At 47.8% G+C, this 20,961-nt stretch overlaps 1 protein-coding gene and 1 pseudogene across 1 annotated transcript in view; both read left to right on the top strand.

The window, feature by feature from the left end:
• The first annotated feature begins 4,126 nt into the window (after positions 1 to 4,126).
• LOC121009432 lies at positions 4,127 to 5,591 on the top strand (annotated as a pseudogene).
• Positions 5,592 to 9,610: 4,019 nt separating this feature from the next.
• Positions 9,611 to 20,961, top strand: part of LOC120978129 (cytochrome P450 2G1-like) — a 35,654-nt gene continuing 24,303 nt past the window's right edge. Inside the window, exons 1-2 of the mRNA XM_040406357.1 lie at positions 9,611 to 9,790; positions 18,612 to 18,774. Coding sequence (XP_040262291.1) covers positions 9,611 to 9,790; positions 18,612 to 18,774 — 343 coding nt within the window. The remainder of the gene's footprint in view (positions 9,791 to 18,611; positions 18,775 to 20,961) is intronic.

Below are 20,961 nucleotides of genomic sequence, written 5' to 3'. Positions count from 1 at the left end.
CAGGACACTTTTAATCGGGAATTTATTTTTACATTCTGCATGTCATCTGACAGTTTATTTTCCTCAGTGAGTGATCTCATGCAATGTAGATCCTCCTGATCAAACCTGGTAAAAATCGCATGGTGTGAACAAAAGACATATAAAACAAGGTTAAAAACAATAGTTAATGAATGTGGGAAAACAAGTATATATAAAAATGGAATTGCATTTATATTCTAGGCTAATTTACCTGCAATCCCAATATATTAGTTCTTGTTTATCCCAGATTCTGTATGGCTTATTCTCAATATATTGTGGTATAAGGAATCAACATACGATAGTTAGTATACACACTCTCCTGAGATTGAATCCCAATGGAGATCTTGTTCCTAATTTAAAGATCCAGTAAGCTTCACGCACCAATAATTTGTATTTCATATTTCCACCTCTTAAAGGGACTCGAAGGGAAAAGTGTGAAAACTACTTAGACTGCGGCTATGGCTTGTAATGAAGTGATTAGCCGCATTAGAAATGCCGGTGGCATGTACATTGGTAACATATTTAAAATGTTTCCTTCGTGAGGATACAGATGGGGGAGGTGTATTCAAGCCGGAGGTATAGACCAAACAGTGAGTTATGATTAAGACAGCAGAGTGGTCGAAAAGCGTAAACTTAAGGGTTGTCAGTGTGCAGAGGGGTCCACTGTATGTGATTGATTTCCACCAATAAAGTTGGAGCAACTATCCCATAAGTGCTGGATCAAGTTTTCTTTTCGTTGCATATACAAGACCTACCTGGTTGGATCCTTGTGCTGGGAATTGGACACATAGAGTGAGCTGGATTTGTTGTTTGTACCTTCTGGTTTCCATGCTCCCTCAGCCTGGCCAAAGCCAAGGGGCGAAAATGGCAGCTACATCCTGGACAGGTGTTGCTCCACACCTTCTCACACATAACTAGCTTCCTTCCTTTTCTTCCACTGTTCTCCTGTCCTACCTTGTATTAGCTAACCCTCTGATATATATAAAAGTGGTGCCAGCACTGCCTAGGGGTGAATAGATGTAATGACACTCTCCTCTAAAACAGCCTATTATAAGGAATTTTCAGTTTACACAGCAATACATTGACATGATATATACAGAAGTTTGAAGTGCCCATGACTATCACAGAGTTGGACACTGCAAATGTCTCCAACTATGCCCCTCTTGCGATTTACATTAAATACATTATTTTCATGTAGAGATCCAAGAATTATGTTTGAGGCATGTAGTGTATGCAAGCCATGTGCGACCACTCTCATCACTCTCACGCTGTTCTGCACCTTGCTTGCCTGGGCAAACGGAGCCACACAGGGGAGGAACTGCTCCGTGTCCTTCATAAAAAAAATCGAATCCTGGCTTTCTCTGCGACAACTCAAGATCGGAACCATGGTGACCAACAATGGGAAGAACATGGTGACGGCGCTGTGTCAAGGAGGGCTGAGCCATGCGCCCTGTGTGGCACACATGTTCAATCTGGTTGTCAAGCGGTTCCTAAAGTCTTCCACCCATCTGCACGACATCCTAAAAATGGCCAGGAAATGTTGCATGCACTTCAGCCACTCGTACACCGCAAAGCACACCCTCCTTGAGCTGCAGGGGCAGAACGGCATCCCCCAACATAAGCTGATATGCAACGTTTCCACCCATTGGAATTCCACCCTCCATATGTTGGACCGACTATACAAACAGAGAAAGGCCATCAATGATTTCTTGATGATCCAAGCGTACAGGAGTAGTCCCCTGTGTAACTTCGATGTCAGCCAGTGGCAGCTCATGCTTGACACCTGCCGTTTTCTCAGGCCCTTTGAGGAGGCCACGTTATTTGTCAGTCTTCAGGACTACGGGATGAACAACGTCATTCCACTGCTTCATGTCCTCAGGGCCGTCTTTAATATTGATTGGACCCTGGGCAAGAATTTACTTGGGCCCCCTGGAAAATCTTATACTTACCTGTTTCCTTTCACTGGCGCTCACTAGCTGCTGGTACGGCGAGGGATGGTGCAACGCAGACGCGCACACCTCACCGCGTCCTGGCACAGGCGGGCGTGATGACATCATCACGCCTGCCTGCGCTGGAATTTCACTACCAAATAGACCTCAGGCCTGTAGTCTATGACAAGTCTTGTCGCCATCTGCAAATTTTAAGGCACATTGGCGACCATTTTGCTCGCCATCTGGAGCGCTGTATTGCATCAGTGACATGAACACTCTCCACATATAATGATATATTACATCAGTGACATCACCGCTCTCCACATATAAGTGATATTTTACATCAGTGACATCACCGCTCTCCACATATAAGTGATATATTACATCAGTGACATTACCGCTGTCCACATATAGGCGATATATTACATCAGTGACATCACCGCTCTCCACATATATGTGATGAGCGGTGATGTCACTGATGTAATATATTACTTACCGGTATATGTGGACAGCAGTGATGTCACTGATGTAATATATTACTTATGTGTGGAGAGTGGTGATATCACTGATGTAATATGTCACTTATAAGTAATATATTACATCAGTGACATCACCGCTGTCCATATATAGGTGATATATTACATCTGTGACATCACCGCTCTCCACATATAAGAGGCATATTACATCAGTGATGTCATCCCTTGGCGCTGGGGTGCGCAGCCAGCGCCGGCCTTAGGTGTTCAGGCGCCCTGTGCGAGCTAACCTTGTGGTAGTGTTACCTGCAGTCCTATGTAAAACCACAGATAACACTAGTGCTAAATAATGTAGTAGTGTTACCTGCAGTCCTATGTAAAACCACAGATAACACTAGTGTCGATCATGTGGAAGTGTTACCTTCGTCCTTAGTGTGCCTCCCTGTGTCTATCGCACAGACTCCATGCTGGCGCTGCCTCCTCTTCCATCTTCTTCCTCTTGTCCCGCACAGAACGTTCTGAAGCAGCTGCGTCAAGACATAGGAACACTGTGGGCATGGTGATACACACAGGGAGAGACACACACACACAGAGACGGACACACACACACACACAGGGACGGACACACACACACAGGGACGGACACACACACACAGGGACGGACAGTCACACACACAGGGACGGACACACACACTGGCACACTCAACAGCAACAGCAAGGAGTTAAAGTCCAACCCTTAATGCCCCCAAGATCCCTGGGGGGGGGTTGATGTAGTAGCAGGAAAGCACACACTGTCCCCCTGTCCTATATGAGCCCCCCCCTGTCCTATATGAGCCCCCCTGTCCTATATGAGCCCCCCTGTCCTATATGAGCCCCCCCTGTCCTATATGAGCCCCCCCTGTCCTATATGAGCCCCCCCGTCCTATATGAGCCCCCCCTGTCCTATATGAGCCCCCCCTGTCCTATATGAGCCCCCCCTGTCCTATATGAGCCCCTCCCCCTGTCCTATATGAGCCCCCCCACCCTGTGCTATATGAGCCCCCCCCTGTCCTATATCATATAGGACAGGGGGGGGCTCATATAGGACAGGGGGGGGCTCATATAGGCTATATGAGCCCCCCCCTGTCCTATATGAGCCCCCCCTGTCCTATATGAGCCCCCCCCCCCATGGCTACCACATACCTGTAAGTTCTGTTAGTTGCTTGGCTGGCTCAGGCTGTGTCTGTTGTGGCTGCCGGCTGGGGCTCCGCCTCCTTCTTCTCTCTGCCTGTGCGGCAGCTGCGTCATGCTCCAGCAGCCACTGGTCTGCTCTGTTAAAGAGACAGGCAGGCCAGGCAGCAGAGCGGAGCGCAGAGCGGCCCCGGGCCCCGCCCCCTCCTCACTCTCTCTTTCTATAGTCCGGACCAAGACTTTGTTATGTTACAGGGCCGGCGGGCGGCGGCGGCAACAAAATATAGGGGGCCCAAGTAAAATCCAAGTAAAATGCTGCTTGGGCCCCCCAGAAGCAACTGGGCCCGGGGCAGCTGCCCCTTTTGCCCTGCGGTAAAGACGGCCCTGCATGTCCTAGAACAGATGCAGGTAGATCTGGCTGGTCAGGGGACTAGAGACGTGGTGCCTAGAAAGATGGCGGCAGAGTTTGATACATTTGTATGTCAAGATCTCTGTTTACAGTCAGTGAACGGGAACATCATTTATCATAAGAATATGCAAACACCTACCAATGGGGTGTTAACCCATTAGAAGTAGGTCATCGGCACAAAGGAGCAGTCTTTTTCACAGCTCGAGGTATCCTCCCGGAAGCTTGACCTCTGCACGTCGATGGTCTGTATTGCGAAGCTTGTCTAAAAGAAAAATCCCACAGTGCACTCCCTTGGAGGAAACTCTTGATCCGGCACGGGCTGCTTTGCTCCTTCAAAAACAATGGACTCTGTACAGTGTGACACCAATGTATAATTTCTCATACACCAGACTGAAAGAGTATTCCAAGCACCTCACTGCCCACATAGCTGCCGAAAAGCAGAAGAGTCTTGCCATTGAAGTGGGCTCAGAGCGGAACCTAAAAGCCAAATTTTCCTGTTTACCTGGACTCAAAGGAAAGGACATTCAGTGGCTGTACTCATACAAATTTCATCCAAGCCTCCACTCACCAAGGCAAGCACAGAGGACTGGATTGTGTCATCGGCACAAAGGAGCAGTCTTTTTCACAGCTCGAGGTATCCTCCCGGAAGCTTGACCTCTGCACGTCGATGGTCTGTATTGCGAAGCTTGTCTAAAAGAAAAATCCCACAGTGCACTCCCTTGGAGGAAACTCTTGATCCGGCACGGGCTGCTTTGCTCCTTCAAAAACAATGGACTCTGTACAGTGTGACACCAATGTATAATTTCTCATACACCAGACTGAAAGAGTATTCCAAGCACCTCACTGCCCACATAGCTGCCGAAAAGCAGAAGAGTCTTGCCATTGAAGTGGGCTCAGAGCGGAACCTAAAAGCCAAATTTTCCTGTTTACCTGGACTCAAAGGAAAGGACATTCAGTGGCTGTACTCATACAAATTTCATCCAAGCCTCCACTCACCAAGGCAAGCACAGAGGACTGGATTGTGTGGACAGGTTGGTTCTGCGGGATGTACACAGAGGACGATCTATTGGAGGTGTTACCAAAGACATTTACTTGCCTCCCGCTCTTCCTGTATGACGGCTCTGAGGTGCTCACGGCTATCGTAGGGATGTGGTTCCAAAGAAACTTTGACTGTTGTTTCAGTAAGCTGATGATCAGTTCTCAGGACCTTACGTGGCTAGCAGCAATGTGGTATGACCTATGACGTCTGGATCAGTGTCGGCCACAGAGCTTGTTTTCTCTGTGCCCGTCAAAACTTACATGGACATTTATTATGTCATCCACGCAGAGGACTTCAAGACTTTATGGAATGATATTAATAAATCAAAGGACGAGGTCACGTTGGAGGAAGTGGACAATTTATTCCAATGTCTTTTCTCGCATTTCTTCAGATACTTTTGAATCCACTTATCAGCAACCCAGCTCGTCAAGGTGACGGCATCTGTGGCATCAGCGCATTGTGAAGGAAAAGTGAAGTTCCTCAGTAAGGACTACCTAATCCGAGAGCTGGGATTCATCACGGAGCTGGCCATCAATAACATCCAGTATTGAACACATGGACGACTCATCTCGCACCTTGTCTGCAATGTTCGGGACACCCCGGATGCCTTACATATCTTAGACATGATCCTGCAGTGATTAATACATGTTATACCGCTTCTTACCATTCTGTTACAGCGGCTATGAGACCTGCACATACTAAGGCTTATTTATGAAGATTTCCGGGTGTTGCCTGTACCGATCAGTTACCTTCCAGCTGTGATTGTGTAGCCTGCACAGTAGGAATGAGCTGTAGTCGGCTTGTTTGCTGGACTGTCCTCCAGTTATCAGCCATAACCCCATACATTTCATGATCAATATGTCTTACCATCGTGGTCACCCCGACACTGGTCATCAATCCATTGTTGTTGATTAAGCACTTTTGTGTAACGGGGTTCCGAAGGTGCACTCGGTCCCCAATTACCCGCAGACCTGTTGCTTAGCTTTGGGAATGAGGATGTGTGTTTGACCTCATTCCCAGGGTGGTGTTACTAGCTGGGTGGCTCCCTGCTCCTAAGTCTGCCTTGAGCGCCGAGCTGATCACTCGGTGCTCGACTGGTTGGTCTGTCGGTCATGTGACGCTGGCCACGTCACATGACCCTCACTCCCCACTATAAAGACAGGCAGCCTGCTGGCCACAGGTTGCCTGTTAATTTAGGTTCCACCTGTGATTTGGTCTTTACTGGCGTACTTACCTCCTGCTGAATTCCTGACGATCCTCTACCTGCTCCTTGTGTACTTTGCTTCTCTCCTGGTATTTATGACCCCGGCTTCTCCTGACAATTCTCTGCTTGCTCCCTTTGTACTTTGTAGCTTTCCTGGTATTGACTCGGTCCGTTAACGTCCTGTTGTTTGTCTGTCTGTCATCCCTGAACTTTTTCCAAGTTAGGGATTGCCGTCCAGTTGTCCCCTGTCATTAGGACTCGCTAGGCAAGTAGGCAGGGCCGGGGGTAAGGGTGGAGCGCAGTGGAGCGCAGCCCTGTGTGTGTGTGTACGCGACCGTTACATTTTGTTTTCAGTTTGTCTTTTAAATCTTGTGGTTTTTCCCCTTCTGTGCTTGCTGTGTTCTGTTTGTGAAATAAACATTTTTTTTCTCCCCCGTTCCAAAAAAATAAAAAAATGACTTGTGATTTGGTAGCCAATAGCAGGAGTGTGTACAAAACACAGAAGACATGAAAATATTACAATCATGTGTCAGCTGTTTTAGATCCACTCCTTTTTTTTTTTTTGGCATTAGCAATACTGATGGATTACTGACCAAATGCTGACCGAGTGAAGGTGGATGCTCAACAGACAGGATCCGTTTTTTGGGGGTTATTGTTCTGACGGATCAGATGAAGGGCAAAATAATCAGTGATGTCAACACAAACTTACTGCTGACACCCTCTCCACTCTGTCGGAGGGCTCTACTTTTATAAGGATTTAATAGAACAGGTTCTGTAGACATCTATGTGAAATCTGCTGTTGGCGGTGTAAAAGGAGTGCGCTTCTTCTTGTCATTAACATCGACCTGTAAGGCTGAGTTCATACTTGAGTTATTTGGTTAGTTTTGTCCCCGTGACTGCTCAAATAAGTGAAGTGTGCAGTGATTCTAAAAGCAACGCCTGCAGTGGAGGATAGGCCCCGCCTACTAATTACATTTGTATGGCTACCTGAGAATGTAAGAGGTGGAGAAGGACCTTTCGTGATGTCATCAACCATGTGACCAGTGCAGGAAGCCAACGAATAGCAGAGCAGCAGAAGTCTAAAGGACCTTTGGTGATGTCATCATCATGTGACCAGTGCAGAGGACTGGTGAAAGACCTGTGGCATATCCCTGGGAGGGGGCGGAGATTCTGTATGGTGCCTAGAGGAGAGGTTAGTGGTGTTCTGGGATAACCCATAACATCCTAGAATAGCCGGGAGTTTTAGTTCTATCCTATTATATCCCTCTCCATGTAATTTAAACATATGCCCTATTACAGTTTGGCAATGCTGGGAGTTGTAGTTCTCTCCTCTTATACCCCCTCTCTGTAATGTATACTGATGCCCCATAATTAGTCTGGCCATACTGGAGGTTATAGTTATTTATTTTTAAAGCTCTCACCTAGTACAACTAAATGATGTCCTATAATAATCTGGACATGCTGGGAGTTGTAGTTCTCTCTTCTTAGGCTCACATCACCGTTTAGTTTTCCATTTTGCGTGCAGGACATTTTTCCATCTAAAATAACGGATCTCTAACACAAATGGCATAAACGGATGCCAACTGAGCAGAATTGATGCTTAAATTACAGGATCCATTTTTTCTTTATTTTTCTGTTCATCTGATCAGAAGAACGGAAAACTAAACGGTGATGTGAACCCGGCCTTATACTCTCTCTGTGTAATATCTACTTGTATCCAATAATAACAGCCTGGATATGCTGGGAGTTGTAGTTCTCTCCATTTTACCTCTCCCTGTGTTGCTCCCTAATTTCCAATAATAACAAACTGGTGATGATGAGACTTATAGTTACCTTGTCACTATTATAATGTTCTGCAGCTGCTGAGGTGTGTATGAGGCTTTGTTCACATCTGTGCTGGTGACGGTCGCTGTTCTGCCGTCATAGGAGCAAATCAACAAAAATCACTGCAGTTCCTGATCTGGCACTTCATGGATGACAACATCCGACGGATCCCGCTGACCATGATGAGATCTGACGGTTTTCCATCTGCCAGGCAAGAAAATTGTGTCCAGCATTTATGACCTGATCTGCGAATGAGGTACCAACACAGATGTGGTCAAAGCCTTTTATGTTCTCTAGCATCGGATTAGGAGGTTCTGCAGCAGCTGAGGTGTGTATTATAAAGTTCTGCAGCAGCTGAGGTGTGTATTATGAGGTTCTGCATCAGCTGAGGTGTGTATTAGGAAGTTCTGCATCAGCTGAGGTGTGTATTAGGAAGTTCTGCATCAGCTGAGGTGTGTATTAGGAAGTTCTGCAGCAGCTGAGGTGTGTATTAGGAGGTTCTGCAGCAGCTGAGGTGTGTATTAGGAAGTTCTGCATCAGCTGAGGTGTGTATTAGGAGGTTCTGCAGCAGCTGAGGTGTGTATTAGGAAGTTCTGCATCAGCTGAGGTGTGTATTAGGAGGTTCTGCAGCAGCTGAGGTGTGTATTAGGAGGTTCTGCAGCAGTCAGAAAAACATTAGTTGTGAGTGGATAAAATACTTTAGATTTCAGTGTCTGCACTTTGGAAAATGTCCCTGTCCTGTTCCTTTGCCAGCAAGTGTCACACTGTGACCTAACTGACCAGTCCAGACCTGACCTGATCCCGCACCGTCACCAGTCGATACTCCAGACTAGTGCTGTGAAGATCGGCCCCATGCCCGCAGCACAAACGGTAAGTTAGCATTGGGGAGGAGGTGAAGCAGGAGCAGGCACAGTCCATGGAGAAGGATGACACACAATATAAGAAGTAGCAGCAGCGGGCACAATTCATTGGGTAAGGCTAGGTAATCACTTGCCATCAGATTTTGGTATTCTGTTCCAGCATACCAGCAGAATTCCAGAATCGCCAGATCCAGCATATGCCAAACACTGCTGACACTGCCGTATCCCATTCACAATAATGCGGTCATTCAAGATTGTTTTGCCCTTTGTTTTAGCTAGAATCTGCAACGGAGGCTTTTGCTGGAACCTCTGCAGTAGATGTGCACATACCCTAAGGGGTGCGATGGGTCACTCACTAGGGGGCCCAATTCAGATTCTTGCCATGGGGCCCAGTGATTTCTATGTACGCCCCTGCTTCGAGCTGAACCTCCAGCACAAATAGAAAAAGAACCCAAACCTAATAGAATAGCAATGGACCCTGAATGAAAACTCTGTGATTTTACATAAGCTTGGTAAGAATGTTAGCGTTTATAATATTGATGCAATAGAGCTGTAACTGTACACCAACACGCCCAACCTGTCCTCCGTGATCACATGTTATCTGTCTTGTTGCCTTGAACCTGGCCATCTATAAATACAGAGGGACATAGTGCAGACATAGCAGTGTTCACTGGGGCGCAGGATGGCTCTGAACATTGCTTCGACACTTCTCCTGGCTACAGGAGTCACCCTCCTAATTTATCTCATTAAATGGTGGAGTAGGATCAAACTGAAGAACCTACCCCCAGGACCTACACCTCTACCAGGCTTGGGGAATATCCTTCAGCTAAGCCCCTCAGAACTACCACAGTCTTTAGTTAAGGTATGTACACTTATTTGCTATCTATAAGAATCACTATGAAGTAAATATGTTGAACAAGCTCCCAATGCAGAGTATTAAAGTAATAGACAAGGAGAAACTTAGGGAGCCCATATTCCCAACAACTGCATTATAAATCCATTATTATATACAGGATATTTTATGAAAGTCTGCAAGTGCTGCTCATAAAGCTATAAACAGCAGCCTGTATTCTGCAGACAAACTCACAGAATTATGTGCCTAGCAGCAAATGTAGTCAGGTCATCGAATAAAGGTGATCGTTCAGGCTGGATGTTGATCAGACCATCACCCTATATTTGATAACCACAAAAATTCGATAACCGTGATTCACAATATGTTCTGCTTAACAGATATAATAGTCATTCAAACCAGAATCTCGATTAGATGGTCTCCAAATATTCGGCATTAATAATCGCTAACATGTTAGAATTAGAGTTGAGCGAACACCTGGATGTTCGGGTTCGAGAAGTTCGGCCGAACTTCCCGGAAATGTTCGGGTTCGGGATCCGAACCCGACCCGAGCTTCGTCCCGAACCCGAACCCCATTGAAGTCAATGGGGACCCGAACTTTTCGGCACTAAAAAGGCTGTAAAACAGCCTAGGAAAGAGCTAGAGGGCTGCAAAAGGCAGCAACATGTAGGTAAATCCCATGCAAACAAATGTGGATAGGGAAATGAATTAAAATAAAAATAAAAAAAATAAAAATTAACCAATATCAATTGGACAGAGGTCCCATAGCAGAGAATCTGGCTTCACATCAGCAGAGAATCAGTCTCTTCATGCCATAGCAGAGAATCTGGCTTCATGTCAGCAGAGAATCAGTCTTCATGTCATAGCAGAGAATCAGGCTTCACGTCACCCACCACTGGAACAGGCCACTGTCACATATTTAGGCCCCGGCACCCAGACAGAGGAGAGAGGTCCCGTAACAGAGAATCTGGCTTCATGTCAGCACAGAATCAGTCTTCATGTCATAGCAGAGAATCAGGCTTCACGTCACCCACCACTGGAACAGGCCACTGTCACATATTTAGGCCCCGGCACCCAGACAGAGGAGAGAGGTCCCGTAACAGAGAATCTGGCTTCATGTCAGCACAGAATCAGTCTTCATGTCATAGCAGAGAATCAGGCTTCATGTCACCCACCACTGGAACAGGCCACTGTCACATATTTAGACCCAGGCACCCAGGCAGAGGAGAGAGGTCCCGTAACAGAGAATCTGGCTTCATGTCAGCAGAGAATCAGTCTTCATGTCATAGCAGAGAATCAGGCTTCACATCACCCACCACTGGAACAGGCCACTGTCACATATTTAGGCCCAGGCACCCAGGCAGAGGAGAGAGGTCCCGTAACAGAGAATCTGGCTTCATGTCAGCAGAGAATCAGTCTTCATGTCATAGCAGAGAATCAGGCTTCACGTCACCCACCACTGGAACAGGCCACTGTCACATATTTAGGCCCAGGCACCCAGGCAGAGGAGAGAGGTCCCGTAACAGAGAATCTGGCTTCATGTCAGCAGAGAATCAGTTTTCATGTCATAGCAGAGAATCAGGCTTCACGTCACCCACCACTGGAACAGGCCACTGTCACATATTTAGGCCCAGGCACCCAGGCAGAGGAGAGAGGTCCCGTAACAGAGAATCTGGCTTCATGTCAGCACAGAATCAGTCTTCATGTTATAGCAGAGAATCAGGCTTCACGTCACCCACCACTGGAACAGGCCACTGTCACATATTTAGGCCCCGGCACCCAGACAGAGGAGAGGTTCATTCAACTTTGGGTTGCCCCGCAATATAATGGTAAAATGAAAATAAAAATAGGATTGAATGAGGAAGTGCCCTGGAGTACAATAATATATTGTTAAGGGGAGGTAGTTAATGTCTAATCTGCACAAGGGATGGACAGGTCCTGTGGGATCCATGCCTGGTTCATTTTTATGAACGTCAGCTTGTCCACATTGGCTGTAGACAGGCGGCTGCGTTTGTCTGTAATGACGCCCCCTGCCGTGCTGAATACACGTTCAGACAAAACGCTGGCCGCCGGACAGGCCAGCACCTCCAAGGCATAAAAGGCTAGCTCTGGCCACGTGGACAATTTGGAGACCCAGAAGTTGAATGGGGCCAAACCCTCAGTCAGTACGTGGAGGGGTGTGCACAGGTACTGTTCCACCATGTTATTGAAATGTTGCCTCCTGCTAACACGTTCCGTATCAGGTGGTGGTGCAGTTAGCTGTGGCGTGGTGACAAAACTTTTCCACATCTCTGCCATGCTAACCCTGCCCTCAGAGGAGCTGGCCATGACACAGCTGCGTTGGCGACCTCTTGCTCCTCGTCTGCCTTCGCCTTGGGCTTCCACTGGTTCCCCTGTGACATTTGGGAATGCTCTCAGTAGCGCGTCTACCAACATGCGCTTGTACTCGCGCATCTTCCTATCACGCTCCAGTGTAGGAAGTAAGGTGGGCACATTGTCTTTGTACCAGGGATCCAGCAGGGTGGCAACCCAGTAGTCCGCACACGTTAAAATGTGGGCAACTCTGCTGTCGTTGCGCAGGCACTGCAGCATGTAGTCGCTCATGTGTGCCAGGCTGCCCAGAGGTAAGGACAAGCTGTCCTCTGTGGGAGGCGTATCGTCATCGTCCTGTGTTTCCCCCCAGCCACGCACCAGTGATGGGCCCGAGCTGCGTTGGGTGCCAGCCCGCTGTGAACCTGCTTCATCCTCATCCTCCTCCACCTCCTCCTCATCCTCGTCCTCCTCGTCCTCCAGTAGTGGGCCCTGTCTGGCCACATTTGTACCTGGCCTCTGCTGTTGCAAAAAACCTCCCTCTGAGTCACTTCGAAAAGACTGGCCTGAAAGTGCTAAAAATGACCCCTCTTCCTCCTCTTCCTCCTGGGCCACCTTCTCTTCCATTATCGCCCTAAGTGTTTTCTCAAGGAGACATAGAAGTGGTATTGTAACGCTGATAACGGCGTCATCGCCACTGGCCATGTTGGTGGAGTACTCGAAACAGCGCAACAGGGCACACAGGTCTCGCATGGAGGCCCAGTCATTGGTGGTAAAGTGGGGCTGATCCGCAGTGCGACTGACCCGTGCGTGCTGCAGCTGAAACTCCACTATGGCCTGCTTCTGCTCGCACAGTCTGTCCAGCATGTGCAAGGTAGAGTTCCACCTGGTGGGCACGTCGCATATGAGGCGGTGAGCGGGAAGGCCGAAGTTACGCTGTAGCGCAGACAGGCGAGCAGCGGCAGGGTGTGAACGTCGGAAGCGCGAACAGACGGCCCGCACTTTATGCAGCAGCTCTGACATGTCGGGGTAGTTGTGAATGAACTTCTGCACCACCAAATTCAGCACATGCGCCAGGCAAGGGATGTGCGTCAAACCGGCTAGTACCAGAGCTGCAACGAGATTTCGCCCATTATCGCACACCACCAGGCCAGGCTGGAGGCTCACCGGCAGCAACCACTCGTCGGTCTGTTGTTCTATACCCCGCCACAACTCCTGTGCGGTGTGGGGCCTGTCCCCCAAACATATGAGTTTCAGAATGGCCTGCTGACGTTTATCCCGGGCTGTGCTGAAGTTGGTGGTGAAGGTGTGTGGCTGACTGGATGAGCAGGTGGAAGAAGAGGAGGAGGAAGCTGAGTAGGAGACAGGAGGCAAAGAATGTTGCCCTGCGATCCTTGGCGGCGGAAGGACGTGCACCAAACAGCTCTCCGCCTGGGGCCCAGCCGCCACTACATTAACCCAGTGTGCAGTTAGGGAGATATAGCGACCCTGGCCGTGCTTACTGGTCCACGTATCTGTGGTTAGGTGGATCTTGCCACAGATGGCGTTGCGCAGTGCACACTTGATTTTATCGGATACTTGGTTGTGCAGGGAAGGCACGGCTCTCTTGGAGAAGTAGTGCCGGCTGGGAACAACATACTGTGGGACAGCAAGCGACATGAGCTGTTTGAAGCTGTGTGTGTCCACCAGCCTAAATGACAGCATTTCATAGGCCAGTAGTTTAGAAATGCTGGCATTCAGGGCCAGGGATCGAGGGTGGCTAGGTGGGAATTTACGCTTTCTCTCAAATGTTTGTGAGATGGAGAGCTGAACGCTGCCGTGTGACATGGTTGAGATGCTTGGTGACGCAGGTGGTGGTGTTGGTGGTACATCCCATGTTTGCTGGGCGGCAGGTGCCAACATCCCTCCAGAGGCGGAGGAAGAGGCCGAGGCGGCGGCAGCAGCAGAAGAGGCCGAGGCGGCAGCAGCAGAAGAGGTTGCAGGGGGAGCCTGAGTGACTTCCTTGTTTTTAAGGTGTTTACTCCACTGCAGTTCATGCTTTGCATGCAGGTGCCTGGTCGTGCAGGTTGTGCTAAGGTTCAGAACGTTAATGCCTCGCTTCAGGCTCTGATGGCACAGCGTGCAAACCACTCGGGTCTTGTCGTCAGCACATTGTTTGAAGAAGTGCCATGCCAGGGAACTCCTTGAAGCTGCCTTTGGGGTGCTCGGTCCCAGATGGCGGCGGTCAGTAGCAGGCGGAGTCTCTTGGCGGCGGGTGTTCTGATTTTGCCCACTGCTCCCTCTTTTGCTACGCTGTTGGCTCGGTCTCACCACTGCCTCTTCCTCTGAACTGTGAAAGTCAGTGGCACGACCTTCATTCCATGTGGGGTCTAGGACCTCATCGTCCCCTGCATCGTCTTCCACCCAGTCTTGATCCCTGACCTCCTGTTTAGTCTGCACACTGCAGAAAGACGCAGCAGTTGGCACCTGTGTTTCGTCATCATCAGAGACGTACTGAGGTGGTATTCCCATGTCCTCATTATCAGGAAAGATAAGTGGTTGTGCGTTAGTGCATTCTATCTCTTCCACCCCTGGGGAAGGGCTAGGTGGATGCCCTTGGGAAACCCTGGCAGCAGAGTCTTCAAACAGCATAAGAGACTGCTGCATAACTTGAGGCTCAGACAGTTTCCCTGATATGCATGGGGGTGATGTGACAGACTGATGGGCTTGGTTTTCATGCGCCATCTGTGCGCTTTCTGCAGAAGACTGGGTGGGAGATAATGTGAACGTGCTGGATGCACTGTCGGCCACCCAATTGACTAATGCCTGTACCTGCTCAGGCCTTACCATCCTTAGAACGGCATTGGGCCCCACCAAATATGGCTGTAAATTCTGGCGGCTACTGGGACCTGGGGTAGTTGGTTCACTAGGACGTGTGGCTGTGGCAGAACGGCCACGTCCTCTCCCAGCACCAGAGGGTCCACTAACACCACCACGACCATGTCCACGTCCGCGTCTGCGTCCCTTACTAGATGTTTTCCTCATTGTTACCGTTCACCACAATAAGAAAAATATTATTCGGGCCAATGTATTGAATTAAAATTCAGGCCTTTTTTTACAGACACCTAACACTATCTGGCTATCTATTTAGGTACCGTATTACACTAATACAGGCACACCAGTAATGACAGATTTAGCTGAATATAAATTTGAGGCTTATTATTTAGGCGCTGTGTGACAGGTATACATTTAATCACAGAATTAGACTTGGATCTGCACTGTAGCGTGTGTGTTAAATTTTTCAGAATGACCCTATCAGCACCTTGAATCTAATATACCCTTTTAGGGATAGATTTAAAGTAGGCCTGATACAGCAGAAACCACTAATTTTGAGAATTGCAAATTTGGGAATTGTTTTTCAACCCAGAACAAAAACTGTGCTTTGACGGTCACAAAAAATAACTTGACCAGCTAAAACTGTACTGATTTGGATGAATATAAATGTCAGGCCTATTTTTTAGGCGCTGGGTGACAGGCTCAACTTGCCCCTGATGTAGTATATGGCCAAAAAATAACCACACTATTGATGGTTAAATGCACTTGATGAAAGCTTGACCCTGATGTAGGATATAGCAAAAAATAACCACACTATTGATGGTTAAATGCACTTGGGTGACACAGGCTCAGCCTGCACCTGATGTAGTATATGGCCAAAAAATAACCACACTATTGATGGTTAAATGCACTTGATGAAAGCTTGACCCTGATGTAGGATATAGCAAAAAATAACCACACTATTGATGGTTAAATGCACTTGGTGGTAGCTTGTGCTGGCGCACCACAAGCCACAAAATGGCCGCCGATCACCCCAGAAAAAAGTGACTGAAAAACGCTCTGGGCAGCCTAAAAACACTGAGCAATTGAATAGAAGCAGTTCAATGATCCACAGCTGTAGATCGATCACTGAATGAAGTCTTTTGGAGGAGTTAATCACTGCCTAATCTCGCCCTAACGTCGCAGCTGCAACCTCTCCCTACACTTGTATCAGCAGAGTGACGTGCAGCGCTACGTGACCCAAGCTTATATAGAGGCTGGGTCACATGCTGCACTGGCCAATCACAGCCATGCCAATAGTAGGCATGGCTGTGATGGCCTCTTGGGGCAAGTAGTATGACGCTTGTTGATTGGCTGCTTTGCAGCCTTTCAAAAAGCGCCAAGAAAGCGCCGAACACCGAACCCGGACTTTTACGAAAATGTTCGGGTTCGGGTCCGTGTCACGGACACCCCAAAATTCGGTACGAACCCGAACTATACAGTTCGGGTTCGCTCATCCCTAGTTAGAATACATTTGTATAATTTTCCCAGATAGCAGGACGTGGTTTCAGTTCGATTATTGGCTGTGAGTTACAGGTGTTGTATCGATCCAACACCATATATTCGGTCGGCTCACAAAGTCAATATTTCGTTATAGAAACACTATATCAGATTTCACAGATTAGCTTAAATATTTCGGGATTCCAGCTCTCTGGTAGCGTCCCACCTCTTTATGAGCTGTACTACTCCCTTACCTCCAAAGCGAAATAAAGCCTTTTCTCTGATCTCCGCTGTTTCAGCGTCCCTCGTGCTCAAATCCTGGGTTGCTCCAATTAAGGTGAAGTGGAACAATATGGCTCCAGGAAGTTCTTTAGTAGGCACGGGACAATCTGTTCTCAGCCAGCAGATAAGAGAGAGGTGCAGATCCTGGTAGTCTGTAGCGTACGCAGAAATGGTGGTATTGGAGGGTCCAAATTTCTTCCAGACGCGTTTTGAAGTCTTGTGGATTCTGACTTCTTCCTCAGTGGTCCTCCACGAGGGACGCTGAAACAGCGGAGATCAGAGGAAAGGCTTTATTTCGCTTTGGAGGTAAGGGAGTAGTACAGCTCATAAAGAGGTGGGACGCCACCAGAGAGCTGGAATCCCGAATTATTCAAGCTAATCTGTGAAATCTGATATAGTGTTTCTATAACGAAATATTGACTTTGTGAGCCGACCGAATATATGGTGTTGGATCGATACAACACCTGTAACTCACAGCCAATAATCGAACTGAAACCACGTCCTGCTATCTGGGAAAATTATACAAATGCATTCCAACATGTTTAATAGCGATTATTAATGCCGAATATTTGGAGACCATCTAATCGAGATTCTGGTTTGAATGACTATTATATCTGTTAACCAGAACATATTGTGAATCGCGGTTATCGAATTTTTGTAGTTATCGAATATAGGGTGATGGTCTGATCGACATCCAGCCTGAACGATCACCTTTATTCGATGACCTGACTACATTTGCTGCTAGGCACATAGGTTTAATGAATACCCTATTCCTCAGCTAGTTTAACATCAAATAATCGTCAATTTAGTGACGTTTTAATGCTTTTATTGTGTATTTCTAGTACAATTTACGTATCTTGTATATTGATTTTAGATGTATGATTTTTAGAATTTGTGACCTGCAGAATATTTGAATATAATAAAAATAAATATTTGAGCAGTCTTCCGGATATATGAGTGCCATATCTTCCTGTATTATCCTTTTGTATCAATTTTTGGTGTGTGGAGTTCGCACCGAGATATAGAGCACCATCCCATCCCCATTGATTAGTAGAGCCACCCCATTCTGCACAAACTCACAGAATTAGCCTCATGCACACGACCGTTGTTTTGGTCCGCATCCGAGCCGCTGTTTTGGCGGCTCGGATGCGGACCCATTCACTTCAATGGGGCCGCAAAAGATGCGGACAGCACTCCGTGTGCTGTCCGCATCCGTTGCTCCGTTCCGTGGTCCCCGCTAAAAAAATATAACATGTCCTATTCTGGTCCGTGCTTTGCGGACAAGAATAGGCATTTATATTGAAGGCTGTCCGTGCCGTTCCGCAAATTGCGGAACGTGCACGGACGCCATACGTGTTTTGCGGATCCGCGATTTGCGGACCGCAAAACACACCACGGTCGTGTGCATGTGGCCTAAAACAGGGGAATTTGATGGACTGTAGGTACCCCATATAGCAATGTGTAAACAGTGGATTTTATAAAATAGTTTCCAATAAAAAATGAAAGGGATTGTCTACTTTCACCAATCCAACTTTGTTAGAAGGATTCCTTTCCGATCACAGGGTTTGCCACAATTAGCAATCATCTATTAAGTATGGAAACCCAGCAGCAAGTGTTCAACGTGCCTGTGTCACCTTTGCAGGATAAATGAAGTTTTACATGGTGAACATTGAATTTAATAGGTTGCATTAATACATGGAGCTATTGAGTCCTACAGAGAAGTGCACTTTAAACTGTTTACCTCATGGTCACTAAAAGGAAAACCAAAACGAATGTGTAATGGTTAACCCCTTTACTCAGAAATCCCCAATAGCACATTACTGGGCCGTGCAGGAATCATATCCCACTTTATGAGATCCAGAAAGCCTTTCCCAAAACCTCTAAGTAAGGTGTTCTTGATGTCCCTAGGAAGGATGCACAATGTTTTATGTTTTCTATATCTTCCCAGCTGAGTGAGAAATATGGACCTGTCTATACCCTCTACATAGCCAATCTTCGGACGATAGTACTGATTGGGTATGATGCTGTGAAGGAAGCATTGGTGGACCGCAGCGATGCGTTTAGTGATAGGGGAGACACAGGAACAGGAGATTTTTTCTTTAAGGATTTTGGTAAGTTGATATAGTAAATTACTGAAATGAAATATAATTTTCTCCTGCACCCCTGCGGCGAGAAGGACCTCCCATCCAGGACAGGAAACCTGAGAAGATAAAAAGGTTCACACCCCCTCCACACCTCAGTTCAGGTTTCCTGTTCTATGGATAGGATGTACCTAGGGAGCTCTTGCTCATAGCCTTGGGTTCACATCCTAGAGCTGGGGAAGGTCTGGGTCTACTAACCGTGAAGGGACCTATCCTAGACCGCCTAGGATAGTTCCCTTCACGGTTAGTAGACCCAGACCTTCCCCAGTTAGTCTCCTTTGGGAGCGGCTGGCCAAGTCTGCCTTTTCTCCTGCCTCCTCCCAGCCTCTTGGGGGGCCACTGTGGCCATGTTCAGGCGGCCCCCGGTCCAGCCGGCAGGGTGAGACACTCGCTACCTTCTCAAAGATGGCTGCCTTGGTGAGATCTGAAGTCAGATCCTCACCTTAATCCCTGTAGCGGAATTAGCCTCGGTCCCTAGAAACGGTCAGTTACATTAAAGATACAGATTCGGAAATTTCTGACGGAGAATATTATGATGTTTCCAGCCAGAATATATCTGATGAATTTTCTACTTCTGAAGAGGACACGGCAGGGGCCTCTGTGGAGGTGGAGATTGCCAGGTGCGTTACAATTTGGCTACGGGAGAAAGCAGCCAGCCATCCTCCCAGGGCCGTCTTTAATATTGATTGGACCCTGGGCAAGAATTTACTTGGGCCCCCTGGATCCCGCCTTCCCACACCTTAAAAAAAAGCGAAAATCTTATACTCACCTGTTTCCTTTTACTGGCGCTCACTAGCTGCTGGTACGGCGAGGGATGGTGCAACGCAGACACGCGCACCTCACCGCGTCCTGGCACAGGCGGGCGTGATGACATCATCACGCCTGCCTGCGCTGGGATTTCACTACCAAATAGACCTCAGGCCTGTAGCCTATGACAAGTCTTGTCGCCATCTGCAAATTTTAAGGCGCATTGGCGACCATTTTGGTCGCCATCTGGAGCGCTGTATTGCATCAGTGACATGAACACTCTCCACATATAATGTTATATTACATCAGTGACATCACCGCTGTCCACATATATGTGATGGGCGGTGATGTCACTGATGTAATATATTACTTACCGGTATATGTGGACAGCAGTGATGTCACTGATGTAATATATTACTTATGTGTGGAGAGTGGTGATGTCACTGATGTAATCACTTATAAGTAATATATTACATCAGTGACATCACCGCTCTCCACATATAAGAGGCATATTACATCAGTGACGTCATCCCTTGGCGCTGGTGTGCGCAGCCAGGGCCGGCCTTAGGTGTTCAGGCGCCCTATGTGAGCTAACCTTGTGGTAGTGTTACCTGCAGTCCTATGTAAAACCACAGATAACACTAGTGCTAAATAATGTAGTAGTGTTACCTGCAGTCCTATGTAAAACCACAGATAACACTAGTAGATCATGTGGAAGTGTTACCTTCGTCCTTAGTGTGCCTCACTGTGTCTATCGCACAGACTCCATGCTGGCGCTGCCTCCTCTTCCATCTTCTTCCTCTTGCCCCGCACAGAACGTTCTGAAGCAGCTGCGTCAAGACATAGGAACACTGTGGGCATGGTGATACACACAGGGAGAGACACACACACAGGGACGGGGACACACACACAGGGACGGGGACACACACACAGGGACGGACACACAAAGGGACAGACACACACAAAGGGACAGGGACACACACACAGGGACGGACACACACACACAGGGACGGACACACACACACAGGGACAGACACACACACACACACACAGGGACGGACACACACACACAAAGGGACAGACACACACACAAAGGGACAGACACACACACACACAAAGGGACAGACACACACACACAGGGACGGACACACACACAAAGGGACAGACACACACACACACAAAGGGACAGACACACACACACACAAAGGGACAGACACACACAAAGGGACAGACACACACACACACACAAAGGGACAGACACACACACACACACACACAAAGGTACAGACACACACACACACAAAGGGACAGACACACACACACACAAAGGGACAGACACACACACACACAAAGGGACAGACACACACACACACACAAAGGGACAGACACACACACACACACACAAAGGGA

Source organism: Bufo bufo, chromosome 8 (genome assembly GCF_905171765.1).
Source record: "Bufo bufo chromosome 8, aBufBuf1.1, whole genome shotgun sequence".
In the NCBI taxonomy this organism is placed as follows: Eukaryota; Metazoa; Chordata; class Amphibia; order Anura; family Bufonidae; genus Bufo; species Bufo bufo.
Note: the sequence above shows the minus strand (reverse complement) of the source record. Positions and strands in the feature narration are given on the sequence as shown.